Consider the following 26,714-nt stretch of genomic DNA (forward strand, 5'->3'; position numbering starts at 1 on the left):
TAGAGCGATGACAACAGCAAAGATAGCCAGAAACATTTGCGTCTTGTATAGAAGAGAGAACCGATAGAGTTGCTCAAAGTACCCTCCGCCACACACCGTCAGGTGGCTTGCGGAGTATGGATATAGATGTAGATGTAGATTTGTTTTATTAGGTTGGTGCATAAATCAATAGCATCTTTGTTTTGCATGTTGGTATCCCGGTTGCTATGGATTTATTTATCGATTCTCATTTCTTATTTGTAGTTCACTGTTTCTATTTGAGTTTGACTATTGTCATTTTGTCATTTGGACATAGTGAGTGGAGCTGTGGACTCTAGAAAAAAATGGTTCAAATGGCTCTGAGCACTATGGGACTTTACTGCTGTGTTCATCAGTCCCCTAGAACTTAGAACTACTTAAAGCTAACTAACCTAAGGACATCACACACATCCATGCCCGAGGCAGGATTCGAACCTGCGACCGTAGCAGACGCGCGGTTCCGGGTTGAGCGCCTTAACCGCTAGATCACCGCGGGCGGCTGTGGACTCTACAAAATGCAGTGCCAAGTGGAGAAAGCGGAACGTTTCCGACATATTCTTCTGTTTGAGTTCAGTCGAGCGCTGACAACAGCAAAGACAGCCAGAAAGATTTGCGTCATGTATGGGTCAATGCCATTGGACAGAGCACGGCAAGAAAATAGTTTTCTCGTTTTAAGGAGGATCGTTCCGACTTTAGTGGCCTTCCAATTTCAGGCAGACCTTCGGCGTTCGATGAAGATCGTCGAGACGCATTAAACCAAGGAGATCTACGTCAGTGTATTCGAGAAGTGCCGAATGTGATGAACTGTGATCATTCCACCATGGTGTGACATTTGCATGCAGTGGGGAAGGTTCAAAAATCGGGTGTATGGGAACCATATGCTCTAAGCCAAAATGATAAAAATCGCCATATGTACATCTCTGCCTACTCGTCATCAACTGCGTGACTCGTGAACAACATCCGTATTCTGTGTCGTTACTGGCGACGGAAGACGGTGTATCTACATTAACATAAAGAAAAGAAAGGAATCGTTGAGCCCAAACAAAGCAGCAACTCCCGTACAAAGACTTCTACGCAACCACAATATATAACACTTGTATCTCGTGGGACATCGACAGTGTGGTGAACTACGAATTGCGTCCCCGGGGTGTCAAATGGCTCTGAGCGTTGTGGGACTTAACTTCTGAGCTCATCAGTCTCCTAGAACTTAGAACTACTTAAACCTAACTAACCTAAGGACGCTACACACATCCACGCCCGAGGCAGGATTCGAATCTGCGACCGTAGTGGTCGCGCAATTCCAGACTATAGCCCCTAGAACCGCTCGGCCACTCCCGCCGGCCCCCGGGGTGTAACCGTCACTGTTGACATTTATTGTCAACAGCTGAGACGTCTTGCAGACCAAGTCCACGGACATCTCCAGGAATACTGGGTGAAGTGATGCTACTCTACTATAATGCTCGCCTGTATTCTGCTAGACTGGCAAAATACACTATAGAGGAGTTTGGTTGGGAAGTCATTCCGTGCCCGCCTTAATCACCTGATTTTGCGCTTTCGGATTTTTACCTTCTCCGTTCTCTATCGATCAACCTTCAAGGAACTCCCTTTCCGGATGAAAATGCACTTCGAACATGGCTCGACGAGTTCTTCGCCTCAAAACCAAGAGATTTCTACAGTCGCGGAATGGGGAAGATACCACCAGCGTTGGCAGACTGCTGTAAATAGGGAAGGAGAATCTGTTATTGGTGACTACTATCCCTGTTATGTGTTTCTGTTGTGTTTATTAAACTTACGCAACGATCTTAAACACCAACCCAATATTTGCAACAGTGCGGTTAGAAGTTGTCCAGCGTGTTATGTTAATTTGAAATTACGACTGCAGTGGGCACAGGACCGTGGAGAGCGGGCTGTAGACCAATGAAAACATGTTGCCTAGCTGATAGAGAGAATTCTGGGGAAAAGGAAATTTAAGTAACAGGGTAGGCTAGGAATACTGGGAAATGAGAAAGATTTGGTTGGATGTGAAGGTAACGAGTTTGTATAGGAACAATGGTAATCATTATTGTTGCTTTAATAGACGTGCCGTTAACTGTCTTCTGAAGCAGGAGATGTTACTCAGTTCTCTGACAATGCGAGAGATTATTTCAGAGTTGGTTTCCTGCTACTGAGAGGGGCTTTGCCAAAGTGGCCGACCGATAGAGTGGGACAGAAAATATTTTGCGCTGATGGGAGCAGGTGTTTCCGCCATGTTGTGTAAGCAAGAGCGTCGAGGTCGAGGAGAGACATGAGGGACAGTATTCATAGGTAAGACAGTGCGGAAGACAGAGGGTATGGAAATTTCCGCTTTTGTCTGTACGCATGTGCATATGATGGTGAAATGTGATCACACAGTCGAACGTCACAAATCATTTACTGGAACTGTTCGACATGTGCTTAGACATCTGGTACCACGCACCTCCGAGGAGGCATCAAGGACATGTCAGTCCCACGGCACGCAGAATCACTGCTGTATTCCCTTTGTTAGGGGGGTCAACAAGCTATCAATCAGGTAGTCGTAAAGTTTTTGCTCAACAGTGTATGTTTGCAGGGATTAAGGTTCAAATGGTTCAAATGGCTCTGAGCACTATGGGACTTAACATCTATGGTCATCAGTCCCCTAGAACTTAGAACTACTTAAACCTAACTAACCTAAGGACATCACACAACACCCAGCCATCACGAGGCAGAGAAAATCCCTGACCCCGCCGGGAATCGAACCTGGGAACCCGGGCGTGGGAAGCGAGAAAGCTACCGCACGACCACGAGATGCGGGCAGGGATTAAGGCCCCATCTCGTTAGTCATCCGTAATATAAGGTATTTTCCAATTTTTTGGGTAAAAGTAATGAAGCAATCAACGTAAATCATTTTGCACATTATTTATTGATTCTGGGACAACATTTTCTGATTTTTCTAAAGAAATTCAGTCATCATGAAGCCCGCCAGCTGAGGAGTTAAAAGTCGCAATGTCCAAAATGAGGTGTGCCCTTGACGGAAGTCCTGCAGCCTGCAAATCTTATCTGAAATTAAAAAAGAAACAATTTCCTTAATGTATAGAATACTGCTCATCGAGAAATACTACAGGTTTTTTTTTTAATTTGACAAAATAATAAAATAGTGGATGTTCCAAACAAAATGTATTTTGTCGTGTGTGTTTGGTCGCGTTTTTTTGCGGTAACTACTGAAACAAAGCCAAAAAATTAACCTATTACTCCTTGCAGACACGCTTAAGGAGTAATTCAGCGGACTGCTGACACACTAATAAATATATCTTTCTGAATTCCGATTACATGTATGCACCATACGTCTAAGGTACTAACTCACCGAGACTGATTATCCAGACTTAACCGAGTATGGACGTATTTCGATATGCTCGTAGCCTGCTGCCTGCGTGAACCATCCTGTACCGAGACTCACCATTTCGGGAAATACGTTTTCTTGTTCGGAAAGTTCGCTGGCAGTTTTCCTGCCCATGTTAATTTCTATGGGCTCTTTTACTCGTCGACCAGAAACACTTGTAAGACGTTGGTGTCTGTACCACAAAGCGAGAAGGTGGTTTTGGAAGATTTCGCTGATCGTTGATGTGTTGCGTTGCTACTGGCCGTCTATTCGCTGTATAATCCTTGGTAGTCGACGGTGACCCCTGTTATCAACAAGTTGGTCCTATCGGGTTTTTATCCAGATGAATTGCGATATTCACGGTACACCACTGAAAAAGGGTGAACTAGTGTAGTTGTCGGCCTGGTGCAACAAGCTTTAGCTATCCCCTAGCGTGCTCAGTCACCTTCTGTACCGAACAGAGATTCGAGTGGCTTGCATATCCAGCGTCGTTATTGTAGCTGTCTTGTACAGGTATTTAATACGTATACAGTTCAGTGTTGCGACGATGAGCGAACGGACAGGGTGAAATCCGGTGCCGACGACGTATAGACTATTCTTCTCTAACACCGGCAAGGGAGGTGCCGAACGTCCTGATCCGACGGGCAGGTCAACACGCGCAACATCACAGGGCCTTACTTTGCGAGACACTGTGGGGATGTTTGGACTTTAAAGTAAGACAGTCACTGAAAGTTAGGTGATCAGTATCTTTTCGCCACAGTCTTTCCCTGCCAGCTAAATAATGGAGATAAAGGTGGTGAAAATTTCTACTATCATCATACTCGAATCGGCTACGTCCAGGTTAGGCGCCACTCCACAAGTATGGATCAGTGACCTCATCTGGCTCTATACTAATGATCCAAGCCGGCGGTTGTAGCCGAGCGGTTCTAGACGCTTCAGTCCGGAACCGCGCTGCTGCTACGGCTGCAGGTTCCAATCCTGCCTTGGGCATGGATGTGTGTGCTGTCCTTAGGTTAGTTGGGTTTAAGTAGTTGTAAGTCTAGGGGACCGATGACCTCAGGCGTTAAGTACAAATGGTTCAAATGGCTCTGACCACTATGGGACTTAACTTCTGAGGTCATCAGTCCCCTAGAACTTAGAACTACTTAAACTTAACTAACCTTAGGACATCACACACATCCATGCCCGAGGCAGGATTCGAATCTGCGATCGTAGCAGTCGCACGGTTCCAGACTATAGCGCCTAGAACCGTTCGGCCACCCCGGCCGGCTGTTAAGTCCCATAGTGGTCAAGGCCATTTGAACAATTTTGATGATCCAAAGCTTTATGACCAGCTGCTTAATAGCGTGTTGGTCCGTATTTGGTACGCAATACAGCAGCGATTCTGCGTGGCATGGATTCAAAAAGTCCTTGGTAGGCTTCCAGAGAAATGTGGCACCAGATTTCTACACACTGGTCACGCAGTTCCCGTACAGACTGGTGGCTTGAGGGTGCGGAGCTGTCGCGTTCCAGATGTGTTCCGCTGAGTTGATTTCAGGCGATTTTGATGGCCAAGACATCAACGTGATTTCGCTATCATGCTCATCAAAGCACTGTGTCACGATTGTGAGCTTGCGACAAGGACTGTTATTCTGGTGGAAGATGTCATACCCAATGGGGAAGGCTTCAAGCCCGAAAAGATGCAGGCGGTCCGCAACAGTGTACACCTATTCCATGGTCGTCGTGGCGCCTTCGATTACTACCACAGGTCCAATGGAACACAAGTGACTATCCCCCTTAGCAAAATACGGACTCCAGCAATGTGCATGTCTTGCACGGTGCATCTTTCGAGCGGCCGTTCTCCTGGTTGAAGGTGTATTCTGATTCGACTGCCTTCCTGGTATAACAAAAAACGTGATTAATTTGACCAGACGATTCGGTTTCATTGCTCCTTTGTCTAGACTCGATGATTCTCTTATCACTGCCGCCGCAATCGGCGACTCCGTTGGATCAACATGTCTGCTATGTCCCACCATCAATAATATGCCCTGAACGATGTGCTCCGAAACGCCTGTGGCTCCACCATCGTTGTGCTCTGCCGTCAAACCTGGCACATACCACCGTCTGTTCTGTTTTACAGAGGGGGCAAGCTTCGGACCTCCACGTTCTATGTTGAGGCGTGGACTTCCAACACCTTCTCCTCTCCTTGTGGTTTCACGGTCCTTCAACCGTTTTCCATTGATGCTCACGACAGCAATACACGGACAGCCGACCAGCTTCGCCGTTTCCGAGATGCTCATTCCCAGACGCCGGGACGTAGAAAAATTTGGAAATTTGTGATAAGTTCCTATGGGACCAAACTGCTGAGGTTATCGGTCCCTAGGCTTACACACTACTTAATCGAACATAAACTAACTTATGCTAAGGACACCCACTACTTAATCGAACATAAACTAACTTATGCTAAGAACACCCATACCCGAGGGAGGACTCGAACCTCCGACGGGGGGAGCCGCCCGAACCGTGACAAGACGCCTGAGACCACGCGGCTATCCCGCGCGGCCGGGACGTAGAAATCCGCCCTTTGTCAAAGTCGTTTATGTCACTGGACATCCCCATTTGCGGCACGTGCTGCCGAGAGAATGATTCCCCCTTCGTCTCTGCTGCGCTATGCTTTCCTTAGCCGGGGCGCCATCAGATGCCGTTCAGTCTCGCAGAGAGAGTGGTCATAATGTTGCGGCTAAGCGCGGCACGTGTAATGTTATTGAGTCATTAGGGCTGTAGTAAAGATGACGCTTATCGTTGAGGAGTCCATAGTTTTTGTTTTCTACGTCTCTTTTCTGAGAAGCGCCAGTAACGGCCAGCCAGGCATTGCACGGCGGCAGGTGAGAAGCTAGCGTGGGCGGTGTCCTGGGAAGGCGATGAGTCAGCAGGTACGTAGGCCATTAGCGCTGGCTTACAAACAGGACCTTGGCTGCTCTCCGGCCAGTAAGCGTCCGGTTCCGATAGCAGACGGCGACTTCTAGGAGGCGACACACATCACAGATACTGCGGCTGAGTTCTCGCTAGCCACTGCCTTTTCCGACAGTCATCTCCTGTGCTGAAGAGGTACTGGTGTTCGCAAGCTGTGTCGTAACATTGTGTTTTGGGCCATTTCTCACTTTACGAAAACTTAAGCATTTCTTATTGTATTCCTCTTCCCTAGTGAGATGTAGATGAGATGTTGTGTTGCTCGCCTTAATGCATCTTCAGCAATTATATTAGTATACTAAGCTTTAATTATGCAATATTGAAACTTTTAAATGCTCTTACACTTCAACTACTCACTTAATGGCTTCAGTGTCAGTACATAAGATGTGTAAGGATCCGTGCTGTAGATTACTGACCTAATAGCGATGTTATGTAACTACATTTTTCAGAATCCTACGTATCCAGATTTCAGTCTCTAAGGTTTTTTAGTGCACTGTGTGTACTAGGGTGCTTTTATGACATCATAAGATATTATAATACGCGCAATTTACAAAAATCAGTTAGTTTACTACATGATAAAAGGTCAGTAAGTGCGAGAGAATGTATCTGGTGTTGCAACCTGTCTGCACGGCAAGCATAACCTCATCCTCTACGCAGCTGAGATTACTGCGTTTTTCCTGTGTGTTGCATAGTACCCGAGCCGTCTTCAGGTGAACATTCATAATTACCAACACTTAACTGGTGAAACATTATTTGTATACGTCAGTCGGCTTACGTGTGACGGTTACAAATTACAAACACTTATGAGACATTAGTCTCTCCAAAGATATTACTTCTTGTGCAGGGTAAGTCGAGTGCCAACCACTATCAAATTGTAAGATCTCGCCGATGGACAGAACTTATTTTATTTAATTGTTTTTCCTGGATTACAGTGTTACATCGTCTTCCGACACATGGGTCGCATAATAAAAACAGTAATGCCAATGGCAGTTTCATATGTAGTAACAGCTAAGCAACTATAGATTGTACGCCGTTTTACTGCATACTTCTTAACATCAATTACCAACCTGTTCTGTCACTGCAGATTAGATTTCCCAAATTTCCCGTAAATTACGTTAGAGGAGTGCCGAGTTGTTCATTTGAAAAATGGCATTGTACTTATAGTTTCTAACGATCTCCATGTCGATGTCCATTACGTACTATATCTTTTGTCCCTGTCTAGCTGCTCGTCTTCCGGAAGCGGCATCGCTTTTTAATGGACTTTAAATTCTGGAAAATAAGATTACAGTTTTTACACATGTGAAGTCAAATAAATACGTAACGAAGAGAAACTGATGTATTGCCATCTCTTGCAGCGAAGTACAATATTGCATTATGCAGCATGAGGCAATATCATCCGGAACAGCGGTGCGATTTCATCAGAGTAGATTTTCCTTTAAAAAATCAAACTACTGAATACATGAAACTTCCTTTAAGAAGTATCCAGGAATAAAAATCTCTTGTTGAAGCGAATTCGGAAGTGCGTGTATGTGTAGCAAATGAGAAGCACCATAGCTCTGAACATGAAGATGGCCATCGCAGCCGGCCGGTGTGGCCGTGCGGTTCTAGGCGCTTCAGTCTGGAACCGCGTGACCGCTACGGTCGCAGGTTCGAATCCTGCCTCGGGCATGGATGTGTGTGATGTCCTTAGGTCAGTTAGGTTTAAGTGGTTCTAAGTTCTAGGGGACTGATGACCTCAGATGTGATGTCCCATAGTGCTCAGAGCCATTTGAACCATTCTGGCCATCGCATACTTTCCGTATCGCTATCACATTTTTTCGGCTTCAGGAGCAAGAAACTACTCGAATATGGCAGTCACTACATGTTGATGTAATTACAGGAAAATCTTTAGTAGTTGTTGCTTGAAATTCTGACGAAATGTACTTTTACACGTAGATGTACATCAAAAATCCTTTTATTCTTATTATTCACGCTTCCTTTGGCCATAAGAGAAGTCATCACGTTCCCCTCCAGTTAAAAACAAATAAGTAAATAAAATTAAAAAGTTAGAAATTCATTTTTTATTTGTTAATGCGCAGTGTTTCATTTCAACATACCTGTTTAATTTTTTATGCGGCTTTCAAGTGAAATACCTAAATAGATCGCACCTATGGACGTAATTTACCATCGATTACACAGCTTGTGAAGCCAAGAGACACACACCGACGAAAGAAATTTGTACCCCTGGAAAGAAAACGTCGATTTTCCTCCGATTAAGACATGCCACTAGTGGGATAATAGATATACTGAAAATGGTTTCAGCGTCGTCCTCCAAAAGATAGCGTAGAGGCATAACTACCAGAGCGCCATCTGTGTCTACCGTTTAACACGGAGGAATGCTTATAGCCAGAAGGGTCAGTGTGGTGCAGACACAAGCAATCATGCCACGGAGGCGCACTCGTGCTCCTATAGCCAACCGAGCGAGTTTGAAATTGGTCAAACTGTGGTCTTCCGAGTGGCAGGATGGTCCTTTCTGAAAACTGCCGCAAAAGATGGACGTGCTGCGTCAGTTAGGCAACGATGCTGGTATCAGTGGTCACGCGAACGTTCTCACACCTGTAGACGACGTTCTGGACGTCCACGCAGCACAGAAGCCCGCCAGGATCGTCGAAGCCCGCCAGGATCGTCGAATTGTAAGGGCAGCAGGGGCAGATTGTAAAGCTTCAACAACACAGATAAGAGGGCTGTCAACACGAATAGCAGTGGGGCTAGAGGCACGCACGTCTCTACCCCGGCTCCCACGTACGCCACAGCATCGACTGGTGCAGTCAGAAGTTCACTTGGAAGATGGAATGGCCCGCTCTGGTCTTCAGCGATGAGAACAGGTCCTGCTTGCATGGAAGTCATGGTCGTTTGCGCTTACGACATAGACCTGTTAACTACTGTCTCGTAGAGTTCATTCGTCCAAGATACACTGGCCCATCCCAGGCCTTGTGGTTTAGCGAACGATAAGCTACAGCTCTCACCTTTGGTATTGCTGGAGGGAAAGTTAACCAATGCTCAGTATGCGTAGAATTTTGTTTGACCCATATTTTAGCCATTGTTGCAACAGGAAGATGTGTCGTTCGAAGGTTGCACAATGCTCGTGAAGCTCAAAGTGCTCTAAAGACATGTGCAACTTTCCTGGCCAGCACGATCTCTGGAGTTGTTTCCAATGGAGCACGTGTGGGGTAGGATGGGACGAGAAGTAACTCGTGCCACTCGTCGACCGACAACTCTTAAAGAATTACGTGAACAGGTAGAATAGGCGTGGCATAACGTAGTCCAGGACAGTAGTCGCCATTTGTACGATCGACTGGATGCCAGCAGCATTGCTGACCAAGGAGGCTAAGCAACGTACTAATATGGCTCTTTCAGCAAGGGTCGATACCTGTTACCTCAGAACAGCTTGTGCTGCTGATCTGCGAGCGTAATCATTTCTTGTGCTCCATATACACTCTTGCAACGATGAATCTTGAGTGAACTGGGAACCTTTAAAATAGTCCACTATTTTCTATCTGGCAGTGTATTGTAACGTTCATTGTACGATACTGGCTCACAGTGCATGAAGCCTTCATTCCAGTCATTCGCTGAAGGAATAATGCTGGCTTGATTCTTCGCGGGACCTTTCATAATACTGTTCACACTCAATACAACAACAAAGTGTAAAATATCTGCTCCATACATGAAATAATCAAGTGAAAAATGAGCCCATAACTAGGAGTGGTCATATAGGTTTAATTTTCACATCGGAAAAATGTTACGTAAGTATTTATAGGCATATGTCTGCATTTCTGGTACACACTAAAATCCCCACGGCGTGATACCGTAGACTAACAAATACAAAATGGCAGGGCCAGTCACAAGTTTCTTCGTGGACTGTGCAGTTTTGTTTTGAATAGTCGACCAGCGTGCTACGGTAATACGACGCAAGAATTTCAGGCTGTATCATAAATAAAGATATATAGGTTGCATACGTCTCAGTTAGAAATTCTGGGAGTAACAGTCTACTTCAAATTTAATTCACAACGCACAGCAATCATTTAATATATCACAACTCATTTTGAAAACTACGCGCATCCATTACAACCTTCACTGAATTAAATTTTTTTCCGTATAAACGTTATTTTTCATTAATTATATTTTTTAAATACATGGCCTAAGCCTATGATTGAAAGTTGTGATTCTCAATAACATGAACGCTTACGACGCACGCTATAGGATATCTTCAGGCCAAAGAGGGGTGGTAGGATGGATGGAACGGTCTCCATCTGAGAACTCTGCCACATTTAAGAAATTTCATTACAGTTTTTCATATATGGATCTACAATTATGTAACATGTTGCCAACAAAGGTATACGGTATGCCACTGAGTGCGTCCAGAAACGTACCTTAGGTGGAAAAAATTAATGCGAGGGGAAAACCCAAAATTTGTCCTAAAGATGATCTTAATTATTAAGGTCTTTTCATTTATGATGTAGACCAGCACATATTTGTTTACATACGTGTGATACGAAAAGTATCGTGATCGGCATTAGCAATCATTCATATATATTATTTCTCAAGTTAGTTCCCACTTTTGTTAACACATGCCAATCGTACAGGTATGAATCAGGTATGCTTACAAAGGTTTTTTAATCAGCTCCTGACATTGGAAGCCGAGTTTTTGCTAAAACGTTCTGTTTGTGGAGAATTGTAGCATAAAAGGCACTTTTAACTCGCATAGGTAAAACAGCGTCATGGATGCCTAGTTTCATATATATATTTCAAGAAGCTAACTTATTTCTCACTAATAAGAGACTGCATTTCCATATTATCTCATTATGAATTCCATTTTACTTGTTTTAAAGCACTTACTAATTGCATAATTTGTATGCAGCATTGTCATAGATAACAGCTGTGACCACTGCAGTAGTCCATTATCCATGCCCAACGAAAGAGCTGACTTCACTAAACTACTATTCTTTCCAAAACGACCAACATTGTCGCCGTCAATTGTGATTTTTTGACTGCGAGCACAGCTTAACGTTTTACTGTAATTGAAAATGTTTGTCGAACTGAAGTTATAGATTATGTGTCCCTACTGACAGTTACTGATCTCTACCTACTGTACAAAGCGAGGGGAACATTCGGATTGCAAAACATTTTTTTGGACATGTGTATATAAGGATGTATCATAAATTCGTGATTATTATTTCACGTCATTAGCATTATTTTTAAACATATTTTCTTTTCATTCTCACAACTAACCTTATTCCAGCGTCTACATTTATTTCAAGTACTGTTGTTAGTTAAAACTACAAAAGTTCGAAAGTTTCGCACAGTTCCCCTGGTAGGCTATTAATATAATCATCTTACCACACCCTTTCACTATGTACGTATATATCTGTATATATATGAGTATGTACAAAAAGCGACGACACCGATTGTATTTAATTGCTTAAAGATTGATATAAATAGACAAAGTATGTAATTAATTAAATTAATTCACAGTTGATGCGTAACAAAACTTTAAACAATATCAAAGAGGAAAAGGCTTTCCTTGTGTTCTGCAACTGTTATTTATGTAATCACAAATTGGTTTCGTCCTCTTAAGCCAGTGCCAGATGGCAACTGAACGTCACAATCACAGATAAAGTGTTTTGCGGTTTGCACAGATCTTGGTGATTCTGATAAGGAATGTTTGCAAATGAAAGTATTACATTTTCATGTTATAATAAAGAGATATTTACATTTAAAAAAGATTACCAACAAAACTGATTGTAATTATAATCTAAAATTTGCATAACTGCAACTTGATTTCACAAAAAGGGAAAAAGCAAATTGTGGTTGGACCTTTAAAACTAAGCTGGCATTCGGTCTCATATGCTTAATAATTTCAAAATGAGATTACTGCAGGTATTTGGAAACAACTGACTTATTTGACTGCATGCTAGTTTTTTCTTAAATGTCCAAACACTTTTTTCTTTATTCAATATGTGAAATTTAGTTTCAAATATGCAAAGTTTATATGTAGTCAACGACGTTAATAATCACTTTTAAACGTAACGATTTTATTTATAATATAAAGAAGTGCTCTTGTCAATATTCGACTTCTGTATCATAAACATTTCTATAGCTCACAAGTTTTTTTATGCGTGGTTGCAACGTTCATTTGTATCTGACGACGGGAAAGACACCTAAAGTTACAGACCATCAAGTGTTTCGTTACTGAAGTATATATGTGTATACACATGTCGAAATTTCATAAGCTTTCTTGTGCATCAAAGACGTACAAATAAAACACAATATTCTTTAACATCTACATCCATATTCCGCAAGCCACCTGACGGTGTGTGGCGGAGGGTACCCTGAGTACCTCTATCGGTTCTCCCTTCTATTCCAGTCTAGTATTGTTCGTGGAAAGAAGGATTTTAACTCACGATATCCTCACGCGCAGACTCCACTGCGCAGACTGATTGTATCGCATGTGTAAGGGAAGCTGCAGAGGTAAGTGCAGTCTTCGTCACTACTTAATAAGTCTGTCACGGAAAAAGTCCCATGACAGTGGACGAGCAAATCGGTAAACACCAGAACAAACACGCGTAATGTACACTGATGACGCGTCTGGCCTTCGGAAGGCGCCTACCTCAGAGGCAGCATTCGTGATCTTGTCGAAAACCGTGACACGCGCATGCCCTGCACGAGAGTTACGACATCTGATGTCACGCTATCCATAGGTATCCGAAATTTCCACTTTTACCGCTCTTCCAGTGCATCTTCCTCCCTATCCCTCTTCCCAACAGTTACTCTCTTCGATACGACTCAGCACGTGTAACATAGCTACGGCTGATTCCAGTAAGTAAATTTTCTCTCGCGACTTAATATGGCAACCAGAGTTGTGACACACATCAGTATTACAGTTCTTTCATGTACACTCTCGTTGTAGTTTCTTTACCGTATCTACATCTGCATCTACACTCTGAAAATAACTTTGTGTCTGACACCGGGTACATTTTATTGTACCACATGTTTAACGTTTCTATCCATAATATGAAGGGAACGTATGTTTTAACGCCGCGTAATTAGCGTCGAAGCATAATCTCGGATTGGGGAGGAAATCATCCTGACATTTGCCTTAGGCGGAGAAATCATGACAAATTAAATCTGCAGAGCCGGACACGGATTTGAGCCATGTCCTCTCGAATGTGCGGCTAGTGCGTGAACCACCTCGCGCAGTGAAGTTTGTTTCGATTCCAGTGTTGGATGACGTGCGTGATATACATTGAGGTGACAAAAATCATTGGATACCTCTCAATGTCGTGTCGGACCTCCTTCTGCCCTGTGTAGTGTAGCTACTCGACGTGTTATGGACTCAATAAGTCGTTGATAGTCTCTTACAGAAATATTGAGCCATGATCCCTCTGTAGCCGGAGGTGTTGTCCGTTCAGGATTTTGTGCATGAACTGACTTCTAGATTATGTCCCATAAGTGTTCGATGGAATTCACGTCGGGCAATCTGGGTGACTAAATCATTCGCTCGTATTGTTCAGGATTTTCTTTAAACCAGTCGCGAACAATTGTTGCACAGTGCCATGACGCTATGGTTTGGGAACATGAAGTCCATGAATGGCAGCAAACGGTCTCCCAGTAGCCTAACATAACGATTTCCAGTCACCGATCGGTTCGGTTTGGCCAGAGAGGCACGTTTATTTCACGAAAACGGAGCCCACACAATTATGGAGCCACCACCGGCTTGCACTGTGTCTTGTTGACAATTTGGTCCATGGCTTCGACGAGTGTGCGCCACACTCAAATCCTGTCACCAGCTCTCACCAGCCGCGCGGAGTGGTCGCTCGAGGCGTCATGTCACTGACTGCGCAGGCCCTCCCGCCGGGTGTTCTAGTCCTCCCTCGGGACTGGGTTTGTGTGTTGTGCTTAGCATATGTTAGTTTCAGTAGTGTGTAGGTCTAGGGACCGATGACCTAAGCAGTTTGGTCCCTTAGGAATTCACGCACATTTGAACATTTTTTTCTTTAGCTCTTACCAACTGAAATCAGGATTCATCTGACCAAGCCACTGCTATCCACTCGTCTAGCGTCCAACCAATGTCACGAGCCCAGGAGAGGTGCTGCAGGCGATGTGGTGCTGCTAGTAAAAAGTACTCGCGTCGGTCCTTTGTAGCCGTAGCCATTAATGCCGAATTTCGCTTGACTGTCTTAACGGATACGTTCGTCGTATCTTTTACATTGGCTTTATTTCTCGCAGGGTTGCTTGTCTGTTAGCACTAACAACACTAGGCAAACGCCGAACCTTTCGGTCGTTAAGTGAATGCCGCCGGCCGCTGCGTAGTCCATGGTGAGAACTAGTATTCTCGGCACACTCTTGGTACTTTACATCTAGAAATACTGAATTACCTAACGATTTTAGAAACGGTACGTCTAGTGCCTCTAGCTGCAACTACCACTCCGAGTTGAAAGTATGTTAATTCTCGTCGATCGGTCATTATCACGTCGGAAACTTTTTTACATGAATTGGCTGAGTAGAAATGACAGTCCCGCCGCTGCAATGCTCTTTTATACTTTGCTTGTGCGACACAACCACATGTATACGTGCATATCGCTATCCCATGTCTTTTGTCATCTCAGCGTACAACTATGTATTTCTAACAGCATTCGATAGCTCTTAGGAAGAAGGGTTCCCTCACGTAGTAGACGTCATTGTTAAAACGGAAAATTCCAAAAGCAGATTTTTGCTACCAAGGATGCTGGCACAGCATAGTTTCACTACCATTACCACGTTATCATCGCACAACAAGCCTGAAAATGTGCTTCTACATCATCGTTTTCAGATTTCCCAGTTATTTATCCGAATCGTTTCTTTCGAAACTCCGTCGCGGGTTTTATACCAGTGTTTTCCGTGCCAGCTATCGAATTTGGTTAAGATTACATTTTTCCAAAAAAGCAGTAGTATCTTAAACATTTCAATACAAAAAAACATGGCAAAATAGTTACCTCTTTCCGTATTATCACTTATAACAAGCGTTGTTTCGATATTTTTAAAAATACTAGGTGTGTTTCCATTTCGTGAGATGCCATTTGTATTTAAATTAGTCATGAAATGGAATCGCATGCATGTAGAAATGAAGGTACAAGATAGTGCCGAAAGTTCCCGAAATCTGAATTTCGCGCGCAAATGGTTACGAGCACAGTGAAAAACTGCCACACGTTACCCCGTAAATCCTTCTTGAATCGGTATGGCAAATAGCTGCGAGTTGAGTGGCTTGATTAGCTGTTGACGAAAATATTCCCGTAGTCATGTTTTCCTGAGTTTGCGGTAGCTCACATAAAAGAGCAGCGTATAAAGTTTTGTTTTAAACTTGGGAGAACCACTGCAGGAACGCCTAGATGTTGAAGCAACGTTTGGAGGCAAAGCCTCATGTCAGACAGGTACTTATGACTGATACAAGCATTTCGAAAACGAGAGTATGTTAACTGACGATGGCCGTTCCTGTCGGTCGTCAACTAGCATGTCCAGAAAGTGAGCGATCTGATTATGCGAGATCACAGACAGACCGTTAAGACCTCTGTATCAACTTGCGTATAAATTATGGTATCTGTGAACGTATTCTGTCGGAAAAATTGAACATGAGAATGCCGTGGCGTTTGTGCCACGATTGTTTGACTGCTTTACGAAGATCAGAAGCAACTAAGCTTGGAAGTATGTAGATACTTTAAACAACAACAGAATTGTACATCATATCTGAATGCATAGGAGTGGTTGTGCCCACGACCGTGATGTAATTTAGGTCAGAAAGAAGGTCAGCATCTGTCGTAGCTTTTTCATTGCACTGCAGATCTAGATTTCAGCTGACAGCTGCATCTTCAATTGAAACCTAGATCTGCAGTGCAATAAAAAAAGACAGATGGCACTACGATCGATGCTGACACGCTTTCTGTAGTGAACAACAGGACTGTTCATAACGAATTGTTCTCTCCTGATCAGACAGTCAATAAATAGCTCTATCGTGAGGTTTTAAGTCCTTTAAGTGAAAACTTGAAGAAAAAACGTCCACGAGGATGGAGTACAAACGACTGGATATTCTACTACATAAATGCACAGCCCTGTATGGCGTACACTATTCAGGAATTTTCGACTGAAAACAAATAGGTAGTTGTTTCCCACCCACCGTACTCACCAGACTTAGATGCATCTGACTTCTATGTCTTCCCTAAGATAAAAATCCAGTTAAAGGGGAGAAGCTTTACTGCAGTGGAAGATATAGAAGCAGATACGCTGAAGAAACTGAACTCCCTAATAAATGCGAATTTGGTATGCATTCCAAAAGTGATAGAAACTTTGAGGTCAGTGTATTCTCTCCCAGCCTGGACAACAAGAGCAATTAATACGTAATAACTGAAATTAATATATAGAGTGGTCCAAAAAATGTATCCTCTGTTTAAAAGTCCATAACTTGCAAACTAATTGACGGAGGTATCCCATTTTTGGTGAAAGTGTAGCTTGAAGTCCAACTTAAAGATATTAGGCGTTCGAAATGGTCACCATTAACATCCACACACAAACGATGCCGCCGAACTGCAGCACGAGCTACTGACTGCAACGTGTTCAGTTGGATATTTGCACATGAGTGTACGATGGATCCTCGAAGTTCATCCAATGTGCGTGGCTTTTGTCGATAAACGATGTCTTTTAGTTTTCCCCACAGGTAAAAGTCCAGAGGAGTTCTATCCATCTTCCTGATAGATTTTCGTCGAGATACGCCCTAACACGATTTTGGTAGTGGGCTGGGGCACCATCTTGTTGAAAGTAAACTCTTCTGTCTCCATACAAGTCTTGGATAGCAGGTAAAATGGATGTCTGAAGCTACTGAAGGAACACCTCACCGGTAAATGTGCCGTCAAAGAATAATGGCCTAATAAAGCCCCGGTAAGACAACCCACACCACACATTCACTCCTGGCAAATTCACGGCTTTGTCTACATAGACGTTCGGATTTTCGGCGGCCCAGTAGATGCAACTGTGGCGATTTACTTTACCATTGAGTTTGAACTGTGCCTCATCAGACCACACAATCATCTCTGCAAACTCTTCATCGTCGCCCACCATGTTAGTAAACCACTCGCAGTACTCCATTCTACGATCTGGGTCGTCCTCGTTCATTGCATGTAGCAATCGTGGGATGTAGCACTTACACTTTGCAGACTTCAAAATTCGCCAAACACTTGAGTGACTCACTCCAGTTTCACGGGTGCACTGTCTCACAGACTTCTGAGGTGAGCAAGTGAATTGTTGTAACACACGACGGGAGTTAGCTCGACTTGTTACTGTTACAGGTCATACAGATCGTCGTTCGTGTACATCTTTAACACAGCCTTCGGCTTCAAATTTGTCTCGAATGCGACGAATCGTTAAACGTCTCGGTGGTTCTGTCTGGTACTCACTTCGCCATTGCCGTTGATCCTCATTAATGTTTTCGTACTTAAAATTCCACTTCAAAACTGACTTCCTTCATCGAATGTAAGCCTTGCGCCAGCCATGTTTACTCGAGTAACTTGGTGCAACTAAGAACAAAACACTGACTATCTGGCGACTGTCGTCTGATAAAACAAAACAACGCAATACAACGCTTGTGTGGCGATTGCCGGAACTACAAACTATTACACTACCAAAGATGAGATAACTCCGTCAATTAGTTTGCCAGTTATGGGTTTCAAAAAAGACGGTCGTGTGAAACCCAGCTCGCGCTATTCGTCCACGAGACTCAGAGGGCTATAGACACCGGTTCCCAGGTAGATGCCGTGTTTCTTGACTTCAGCAAGGCGTTCGATACAGTTCCTCACAGTCGTTTAATGAACAAAGAAAGAGCATAGGGACTATCAGCCCAATTGTGTGATTGGATTGAAGAGTTCCTAGATTACACAACGCAGCATGTCATTCTCAATGCAGAGGAGGCTTCCGAAGTAAGAGTGATTTCAGGTGTGCCGCAGGGGAGTGCCGTAGGACCGTTGCTATTCACAATATACATAAATGACATTGTGGATGACATCGGAAGTTCACTGAGGCTTTTTGAGGATGATGCTGTGGTATATCGAGAGGTTGTAACAATGGAAAATTGTACTGAAATGCAGGAGGATCTGCAGCGAATTGACGCATGGTGCACGGAATGGCAATTGAATCTCAATGTAGACAAGTGTAATGTGCTGCGAATACATAGAAAGAAAGACCCCATATGGTTTAGCTACAATATAGCAGGTCAGCAACTGGAAGCAGTTAATTCCATAAATTATCTGGGAGTACGCATTCGGAGTGATTTAAAATGGAATGATCATACAAAGTTGATTGTTGGTAAAGCAGATGCCGGACTGAGATTCATTGGAAGAATCCTAAGGAAATGCAATCCGAAAACAAAGGAAGTAGGTTACAGTACGTTTATTCGCCCACTGCTTGAACACTGCTGAGCAGTGTGGGATCCGTCCCAGATAGGGTTCATAGAAGAGATAGAGAAGATCCAACTGAGAGCAGCGCGCTTCGTTACAGGATCACTTAGTAATCGTGAAAGCGTTACGGAGGTGATAGATAAACTCCAGTGGAAGACTATGCAGGAGAGACTCTCAGTAGCTCGGTACGGGCTTTTGTTGAAGTTTCGAGAACATGCCTTCACCGAGGAGTCAAGCAGTATATTGCTCCCTCCTACGTATATCTCGCGAAGAGACCATGAGGATAAAATCAGAGAGATTAGAGCCCACACAGAGGCATACCAACAATCCTTCTTTCCACGAACAATACGAGACCGGAATAGAAGGGAGAACCGATAGAGGTACTCAAGGTACCCTCCGCTACACAACGTCAGGTGGCTTGCGGAGTATGAATTTAGATGTAGATGTAAACAGTGGATACATTTTTTTGGGTCCCTCTGTATTTCTGGAGATTTCAGGTATCGCTTCATAGTAGGGATGACTGCATCAGACGCGTCAAATTATTGGTGATTACAAAATTGTATGTGAACTCGACATACTGACGCTTTGTTCTTTTGTGTTGCAGGAGTTGGTGCGGTAGGAACCGGCCACCACGTGCCGGCGACAAAGAGCTACAAAGCGGCCGGCGGTTACCAAGGAACAGGCGCCGGTTACCAATCAACAGGCGCTGGTTACCAGGGAGGCGGCGCAGGCTACCACGGAGGCGGCGCAGGTTACCAGGGAGGCAGCGCAGGTTACCAAGGAGGCAGCGTTGGTTACCAAGGAGGCAGCGTTGGTTACCAAGGAGCGGGCACGGGTTACCAAGGAGCGGGCACGGGCTACCAAGGAGCGGGCACGGGCTACCAAGCAGGCGGCGGCTATCAGGGAGGCGGACAGTACCCGTACTACCCGACGGTGCACACGGCACCCGTGGCGCAGCCGTTCGACTTCGCGTCGCTGTTCCGGTACTTGCAGCAGCTGCAGGCCATCGTCCAGCAGCAGCAGCGCCAGCATCAGCTCGCTTTCAGCGGCTACGCGCCTGGGTGAGGACGCGCGACTTGCTTCAGCTCTGCCCGCCTCCGCAACACACCCACACGCTACACCGAAACACACTGCGTCGTCACTTAACTACATTCACGGAGCAGCAAAAAGTTACACCTTGATACATCAATCCAATATTTATCGAACTTGGTTGACATTATTAATTTTTGATTCAATTTGCAACAGATGTCCACCATCAGCAGCATTATCAGGTGCGACTACTCCAGGCAGCAATACACTCTTGTACTCTTTGTACTGCATAGGTAAAAGCGTCTGAATGTCATCTTGAGGCATATCTTGCCATTTTTTTTAGACAACGTGGTTGTGGAGAGAAGCAGCGATTAGTATGATTAATCAATAATTCAAGAACAGTCTTAATCGTATTTATTATTGTTAAAATACCGCCAATCGGTTTCAATCCGACGTAGGGGTCATCTTCTGGGCGTTTAAACCATAGTTTCTTGCCGTTATGTAAACAGGAGTGACACCACAAGCAGTCGACCAATGGTGTTAACGCCCAGAAGATGACCCCTACGTCGAGTTGAAACCGATTGGCGGTATTATAACAATAATAAATGCAATTAAGACTGTTCTTGAAGTATTGATATCTTGTCATGCCTGAAACACATAGTGTGTCAGTTCACGAAGATTGCTGGCTAGAGGTTCATAAGAAAGAATAAGTTTTCCCATTGCATACAAGACATGCTCTATGGGTGACAGTTCAGGAGGGCGAGCAACATTATGGAGGATCCGTACGCTCCTCAAGCGTTTGTGGTAAATTGCAAATGTCGTGTGACTAGGACCTCCTGTCGGGTAGACCGTACGCCGGGTGCAAGTCTTTCACTTTGAGCCACTTCGGCGACTTGCGCGTCGATGGGGAAGAAATGATAATGATTAGGACAACACAACACCCAGTCCCTGAGTGGAGAAAATCTCCGACCCAGCCGGGAATCGAACCCGAGCCCTGAGGATTGACGTTCTGTCGCGCTGACCACTCAGCTACCAGCGGTGGACAGCGTTTGTGGTGTGAACTGTGGTGAGTGCTTAACCGTCAACCCACTAGCATATGCCATATGGTATCCTAGTCATGAAGGGTACGAGAACAGGGTTTACACTTCTTCCCATGTACTGGCGAGTATTCAGCTTCTCTTCAACAGCTACCATATCAGTTCTGCGGTCATATTTCACATCTCACTCCCCTCCTCACCCGCCCTCTATTTTTCCAGGAGTTGGAGGTGTAAATGCACCGAGAATCGCTGCTTCCTGTGACCTTCTACTGGGTCGCCTACGGATACGTTGGCGTCGAAGGACCGCCATAAACAAACCTGAACATCGCAGAATGCCACTCAGTGTCCCAGTTGACGCTGGCTATACACCGTGCAAGTCTCTGTTAGCTGCGGTAGTGTCAGTGGTAAAATGCACATGGCAAATAGGGGACTCCTTAATCTGATCCCGACAATTCTTCGTGACACTCTTGATGTAACTTGTGCCCAGATTTCAACCACTGTCGTCCATCTATTCGTCAGAGCCAGTTGAGAAATTCCACCGTCTTCTCGTGGTTCAGACCACATAGATGGATTCGTGCCTACTCTTCTTTCCACACTGTTGTCCTGAGCCCATCTCGTCACCTCACTAAAATTGGGGAATACTCGGGCGTGTGAGTGTGCAGCCGCACCACAAGCTGTCCACAATTTCCCCTTTGCTTTTACGGCAGAGGGGACAGGACATGTGATGGTGTCAAGTCCCTGGTCACCAGTCTCTATGTCCTGAATTAGATTCCAAACCTCTATACAGAGTCTCGTGAAGTGAGGGCGTGTGGCGCTCTAGACAGTAAACCGTCTGTCAGATGGGAACGTTAAGGTCGGCAGCCCCTCTCCATTCTCCCATAATCATCCAACACATACGTGGCACAACACTACACACACACGCATGGCAGTCACCTTTACTTAACAGTTACACTTAAACAGCACAACACTCACACTTCGCCTTTGGGCCAGAAGTATAGGGAAAACCTTTCCATGCAGGCGACTGAACCTGCCGTTTAGGGTCTCCCAGCCATTCATGCCATACGATTTTACTCTACCATCCTTCTGCAGTCAATATGTTAGATCTTACTGTTGTACAAGCTTACGCTCCCATGACTCTCATGTCAATGATTCGATCTTCTTCATATTACGGAAGATGTTGATACCCAGCCAGTGCTCTTCCTCAAGATACACTCTATTCCAGTCTGCGCCTGAAAAGCTCCATTAATGTTAAACACAACCAGCAGTCGTCTCTTACCACACTATTCTACATTAGTAGGAGCTTCTGTACTAAAAATCAGCTCATATAAGGATGAAATTTTAACTAACTGACGCCACGGGCACGGAAATATTGAAATATCAGTTTGGTTGCGTTCAGACATGGTCATCGTGGTGTAACACCTTTCATTTGCTTCAGTGTATTACCAGCTACTAAATATTGTCTTGTAACCTCAACGAACAAAATATAAGTCAAAGCCTTAAAAGAACACATTTTTCGCTTCGGAGCGTTGTTGACGGTGTAGAAGTGCTACGTCCTGGAGACGTGACAGAGTGGCAGAAACGGGCCGTCGTGTTTAGACGTGCAAATAATCAGCTAGTAAATGAAGTGGTCCTATTGGTTGGTGTGTCTACGTTTCTGCAATGGATGCTGCACCACTCGCACCCTTGTAACATGGTATGTGAAGGGCGGACGAAATACGATCTCACATGCCAGGTCGCAGAAAACGAGTTTCACGCCATGACAGCCCGTTCGACCCTCCACAGAATTGGTGTTGTCGGTGAACGCAGGTTCGTCTTAGTCGGTTTCCAGTCCATAACTGAGTAGGAAACTGGATGTAAAGGACATTTGGAATAAGATACCTCGCAAAAGTCATAGCTCACAGCAGCACACAAAGCTCTACGTCTTCAGTGACCCAAACACTCGGAAACTGGACAGTAACTGGCTGGAGACAAGTAACGTGGTCTAATCAGTCGTTATTTTGCTTTTTCCTTACTGACGCAAAATGTCGAGTGCACTGTTTGTCCAATGTGGAGGATCTAATTTGTCTCAGAGGTTGTTCTGTGTTAAACTATGGGTGATTTCGACCCGGGGCTTCGTTCCTCTAATTTACAGTACAGCGAACATGAACTGGAGTGTTTATTTAAATATTCTCAACGACCAAGTGTCACTGATTCTTTCATACCTTTATGATTACTGCAATGTGGGCCTTTATTTTAAGACCACAATAGCCTTGTTCTCAAGACTGGACACATTCTTTTCTGGTTTGAAGAAACAGTCTGGCTCGATATCGTACTTCGACCCGTTCGCTAAATCACCCAATAGAAAAGGTTTGGAACTATTTGGAACAGCCATTTAGCATTCAGCTTCCCCACGATATGATAGCTTTAAGTCATCTAATTAAAAAAGAGGCGCTGACCTGTATATGACGTACGTGAAGAAACTTGTAGACTCTGTCCGAATTCAAGCCATTATTACGGCTAGAGATGGTGGAACACGGTATTATCATCATCTATCCTAGTAGTGACCAATTTTTGCCAGGTGTGCTTACTTTATGTTTGTAGCAACTTTGTTCCACTCGACTGAATATAAGCTGTTACTTAGGAACCCTCATACCTTCTCGCCTACAAGACACTAATCTACGCTGAAGTGACAAAAGTCACGCGATAAGTCATCATATCATGCTGAACCTCCTTCTGCACGGCGTAGTGCAGCTGCTGGACCCTGCATGCACTCAACAACGCCTTAGAAGACCCCTGCAGAAATACTGAGCCATGCTGCCTCCATAGCAGTCCATTAATTGAGAAAATGTTAGCAGTGCACGACTCCGTGCATGAACTCACCTCTAGATTATATCCCAGTCCTTTGAGAAGAATGTCAGGCGGTTTGGGTGGGCAAATCATTCGCTCGAACTGTCCATAATGTTCTTCAAAGTAATCATGAACAGCTGTCCCCCGGTGACACGGTGCATCGTCATCCATAGACATTCCATCGTTGTTTTATTAACATGAAGTCCATCAACGGCTGTAAATGGTCACCAAGTAGCAGAACATAACCATTTCCAACTTCCTGCCAGATTAAAACTGTGTGCCGGACCGAGACTCGAACTCGGGACCTTTACCTTTCGTGGGAAAGTGCTCCCGAGTTCGATTCTCTGTCCCTCACACAGTTTTAATCTGCCAGGAAGTTTCATGACAGCGCACTCTCCGCTGCAGAGTGGAAAATTTCATTCTGATAACCATTTCCAGTCAGTAATCGGTTCACTCGGACCAGAGGACCCAGTCCATTCCATATAAACACAGCCCACACCCTTATGGAGCCACCACCAGCATGGACAGTCCCTCGTTGACAAATTGGCTCCATGGCTTCGTGGGGTCTCCGCCACACTCGAAAGCTACCATCAGCTCTTACAAAACTGAAATCGGGGCTCACCTGAGCAGGCCACGGTCTTCCAGTCGTCTAAGATCCAACCGTTATGGCCACGAGCCCAGGAGAGGCGCTGCAGGCGATGTTGCGCTGTTAGCAAAGGCACTCGTGTCGGTCGTCTGCTGCCACAGCCCATTAACGCCAGATTTCGAAGCACTGTCCTAACGGATACGTTCTTCATACGTCCCACATTCATTTCTGAGATGCCGGCCGAGGTGCACGAGCGGTTCTAGGCGCTGCAGCTTGGTACCGCGCCACCGCTACTGTCGCAGGTTTGCATCCTACCTCGGGCATGGATGTGTGTGATGTCCTTAGGTTAGGTATGTTTAAGTAGTTCTAAGTTATAGAGGACTGATGACTTCAGAAGTTGCGTCCCATAGTGCTCAGAGCTATTTGAACCATTTCTGCGATTATGTCACGCAGTGCTGCTTGTCTATCAGCACTGGCAGCTCTACGCAACTGCCACTGCTCTCGGTCGTTAAGTGAATGCCGTCGGCCACTGCACTGTCCGTAGTGAGTGGTATTCTCGACATATTCTTCACACTGTGAATCCAGGAATACTGAATTTACTATTTCCGAATGTTCCAAGCATCTAGTTCCAATTACCAGTCCGCATTCAAGGTCTGTTAATTCTCGCCGTGCGGTCATAATCACGTCGCACACCTTTTCACATGAATGATCTGAGTACGAATGACTGCTCCGACAGTGCACTACCCTTTTGCACCTAGTGTGCACGATACTTCCGCCCTGTGTATATGCGCATATCGCTATTCCATGACTTTCATCGCCGTAGTGTACACACTTCATAGTAGAAGCGGGGAAATATAGAGATGCCACTGTGGATAGCCGCGCTAGGCCGCACCGCGCTCTCATCAGCTAGAGGCGACCACGCCCCGGTCGGCACGTCACCGGCTGGCGTGTCCTCGATCCTGAGGCTGGGATAGCATAGGTCGCGGAGCCGCCAGCTGTAGAGGCGGGAGTTCGCCACGTCAGCGCAGCTCGTAGCTATGACAAAGAGCGCGGGGGCCATTCTTCGTGGACTGCTTCTACCGAATAGGATAGAGCGAAGCAATATGAATCGAATAGCGTCTGCTATGTGGCTGCGTTCTCCCGCTTAAGTGCACTCTTTAGTAAATGAAATAGGTCTCCAACGTAGCTGCTTTTTGAGTTCGAATGCACTTGCACGATGCGATGTCCACCACCCTCATGGCAATCTGCATGTTGATAACTACCAGTCTGGAGTTTTCTGGTAGATTAAAACTGTTGGCAAAAGAGACTCCAATGTGGAACCTTGCCTTTTGCGGACACTGTCGTTTCCAATGAAGTTACTGAAGCACACCTTACCGCTCAACTGAAAACATTGTTGCAACGAGTTGTGAGTGATGAATGTATTGCGCACTCGATTAGGTCAGTGCGCATGAACGGCAAAGGTGCAGGTACGAATCTGTTCAACACATAAGTTTATTTGAGAGTACACCATCCAGCGGAGTAAAATATTGTAGGGCAGTGCTTGGGTTGAGTTTAGACTCTTTCCCGCCATATTTTTCTCCCTAGAATGCCTGTCCAGCAAAATATGCACGCGACAGCTGTAGATTTCGGTGCGTAGACGAGAGGATTGCGGTGACATTGAAAGCATCTGCAGATAAACCAGTAAATAAAATTCCAATGTGTGCTGCTGGTCCTTTCTTCTTCTTATCCGACGTACAACGCAACCTTCTAATAAACAAACAACATTCAGATGCGATTTGTGAGGGAGAAACCTGTGGCTTGCAGTACAGTTGTGTTGAAATACCAACCGTATGCTTATCCAAGCCTATAGTTAAATTCATACCAATCTGAAGTTCGTTGCATGCCGCCTTCGTGGTGATGTAATTCTAATGGCATATACCAAGTAGACAGAAACAGAGTGAAAATCTTGTAAGGATGTTGGAGGGTAGCTCTGCCAAGAAATAACTGTTAAGGGAAAAATTCGATGCTTTGCGCCGTTTTCGAGTTAATTAGCATTGAAGTTATCCAGTTAGGGAGCTGCGCAAGCAAATTCAAGCGCCCACCAGATACAAAATCAGAGTATGTTTTTCTCACGTCATAGATGACCGCACGAGATTGCTTAGCCTTTGTCTCGGGTTTGAGCCATACCGCTGTCCCGTGTCCAACTTTTGTATCGCTCTCTTGTTCAGGGATTAGGAAACCAAACGAACACGTTTGGTGACATCTTCTCTAGCGGACAGCTTGAATTTGCACACGCAATGATCTGATTGACTAACTGTAATGCTAAGTAACTCGGAAACGGCTCATTGCCGGCCGCCGTGGTCAAGCAGTTCTAGGCGCTTCAATCCGGAACCGCGCTGCTGCTACGGCCGCAAGTTCGAATCCTACCTCGGGCATGGATGTGTGTGATGTCCTTAGGT

At 44.9% G+C, this 26,714-nt stretch overlaps 1 protein-coding gene across 1 annotated transcript in view; it reads left to right on the plus strand.

The window, feature by feature from the left end:
• The window catches only part of LOC126356146 (keratin, type I cytoskeletal 9-like), a 113,748-nt gene that overhangs the window by 60,832 nt on the left and 26,202 nt on the right, over nt 1-26,714 (plus strand). The window contains exon 3 of the mRNA XM_050006887.1: nt 19,403-19,859. Within this exon, the coding sequence (XP_049862844.1) occupies nt 19,403-19,859 (457 nt within the window). The remainder of the gene's footprint in view (nt 1-19,402; nt 19,860-26,714) is intronic.

Source organism: Schistocerca gregaria, chromosome 1, assembly GCF_023897955.1.
Source record: "Schistocerca gregaria isolate iqSchGreg1 chromosome 1, iqSchGreg1.2, whole genome shotgun sequence".
Lineage (NCBI taxonomy): Eukaryota > Metazoa > Arthropoda > Insecta > Orthoptera > Acrididae > Schistocerca > Schistocerca gregaria.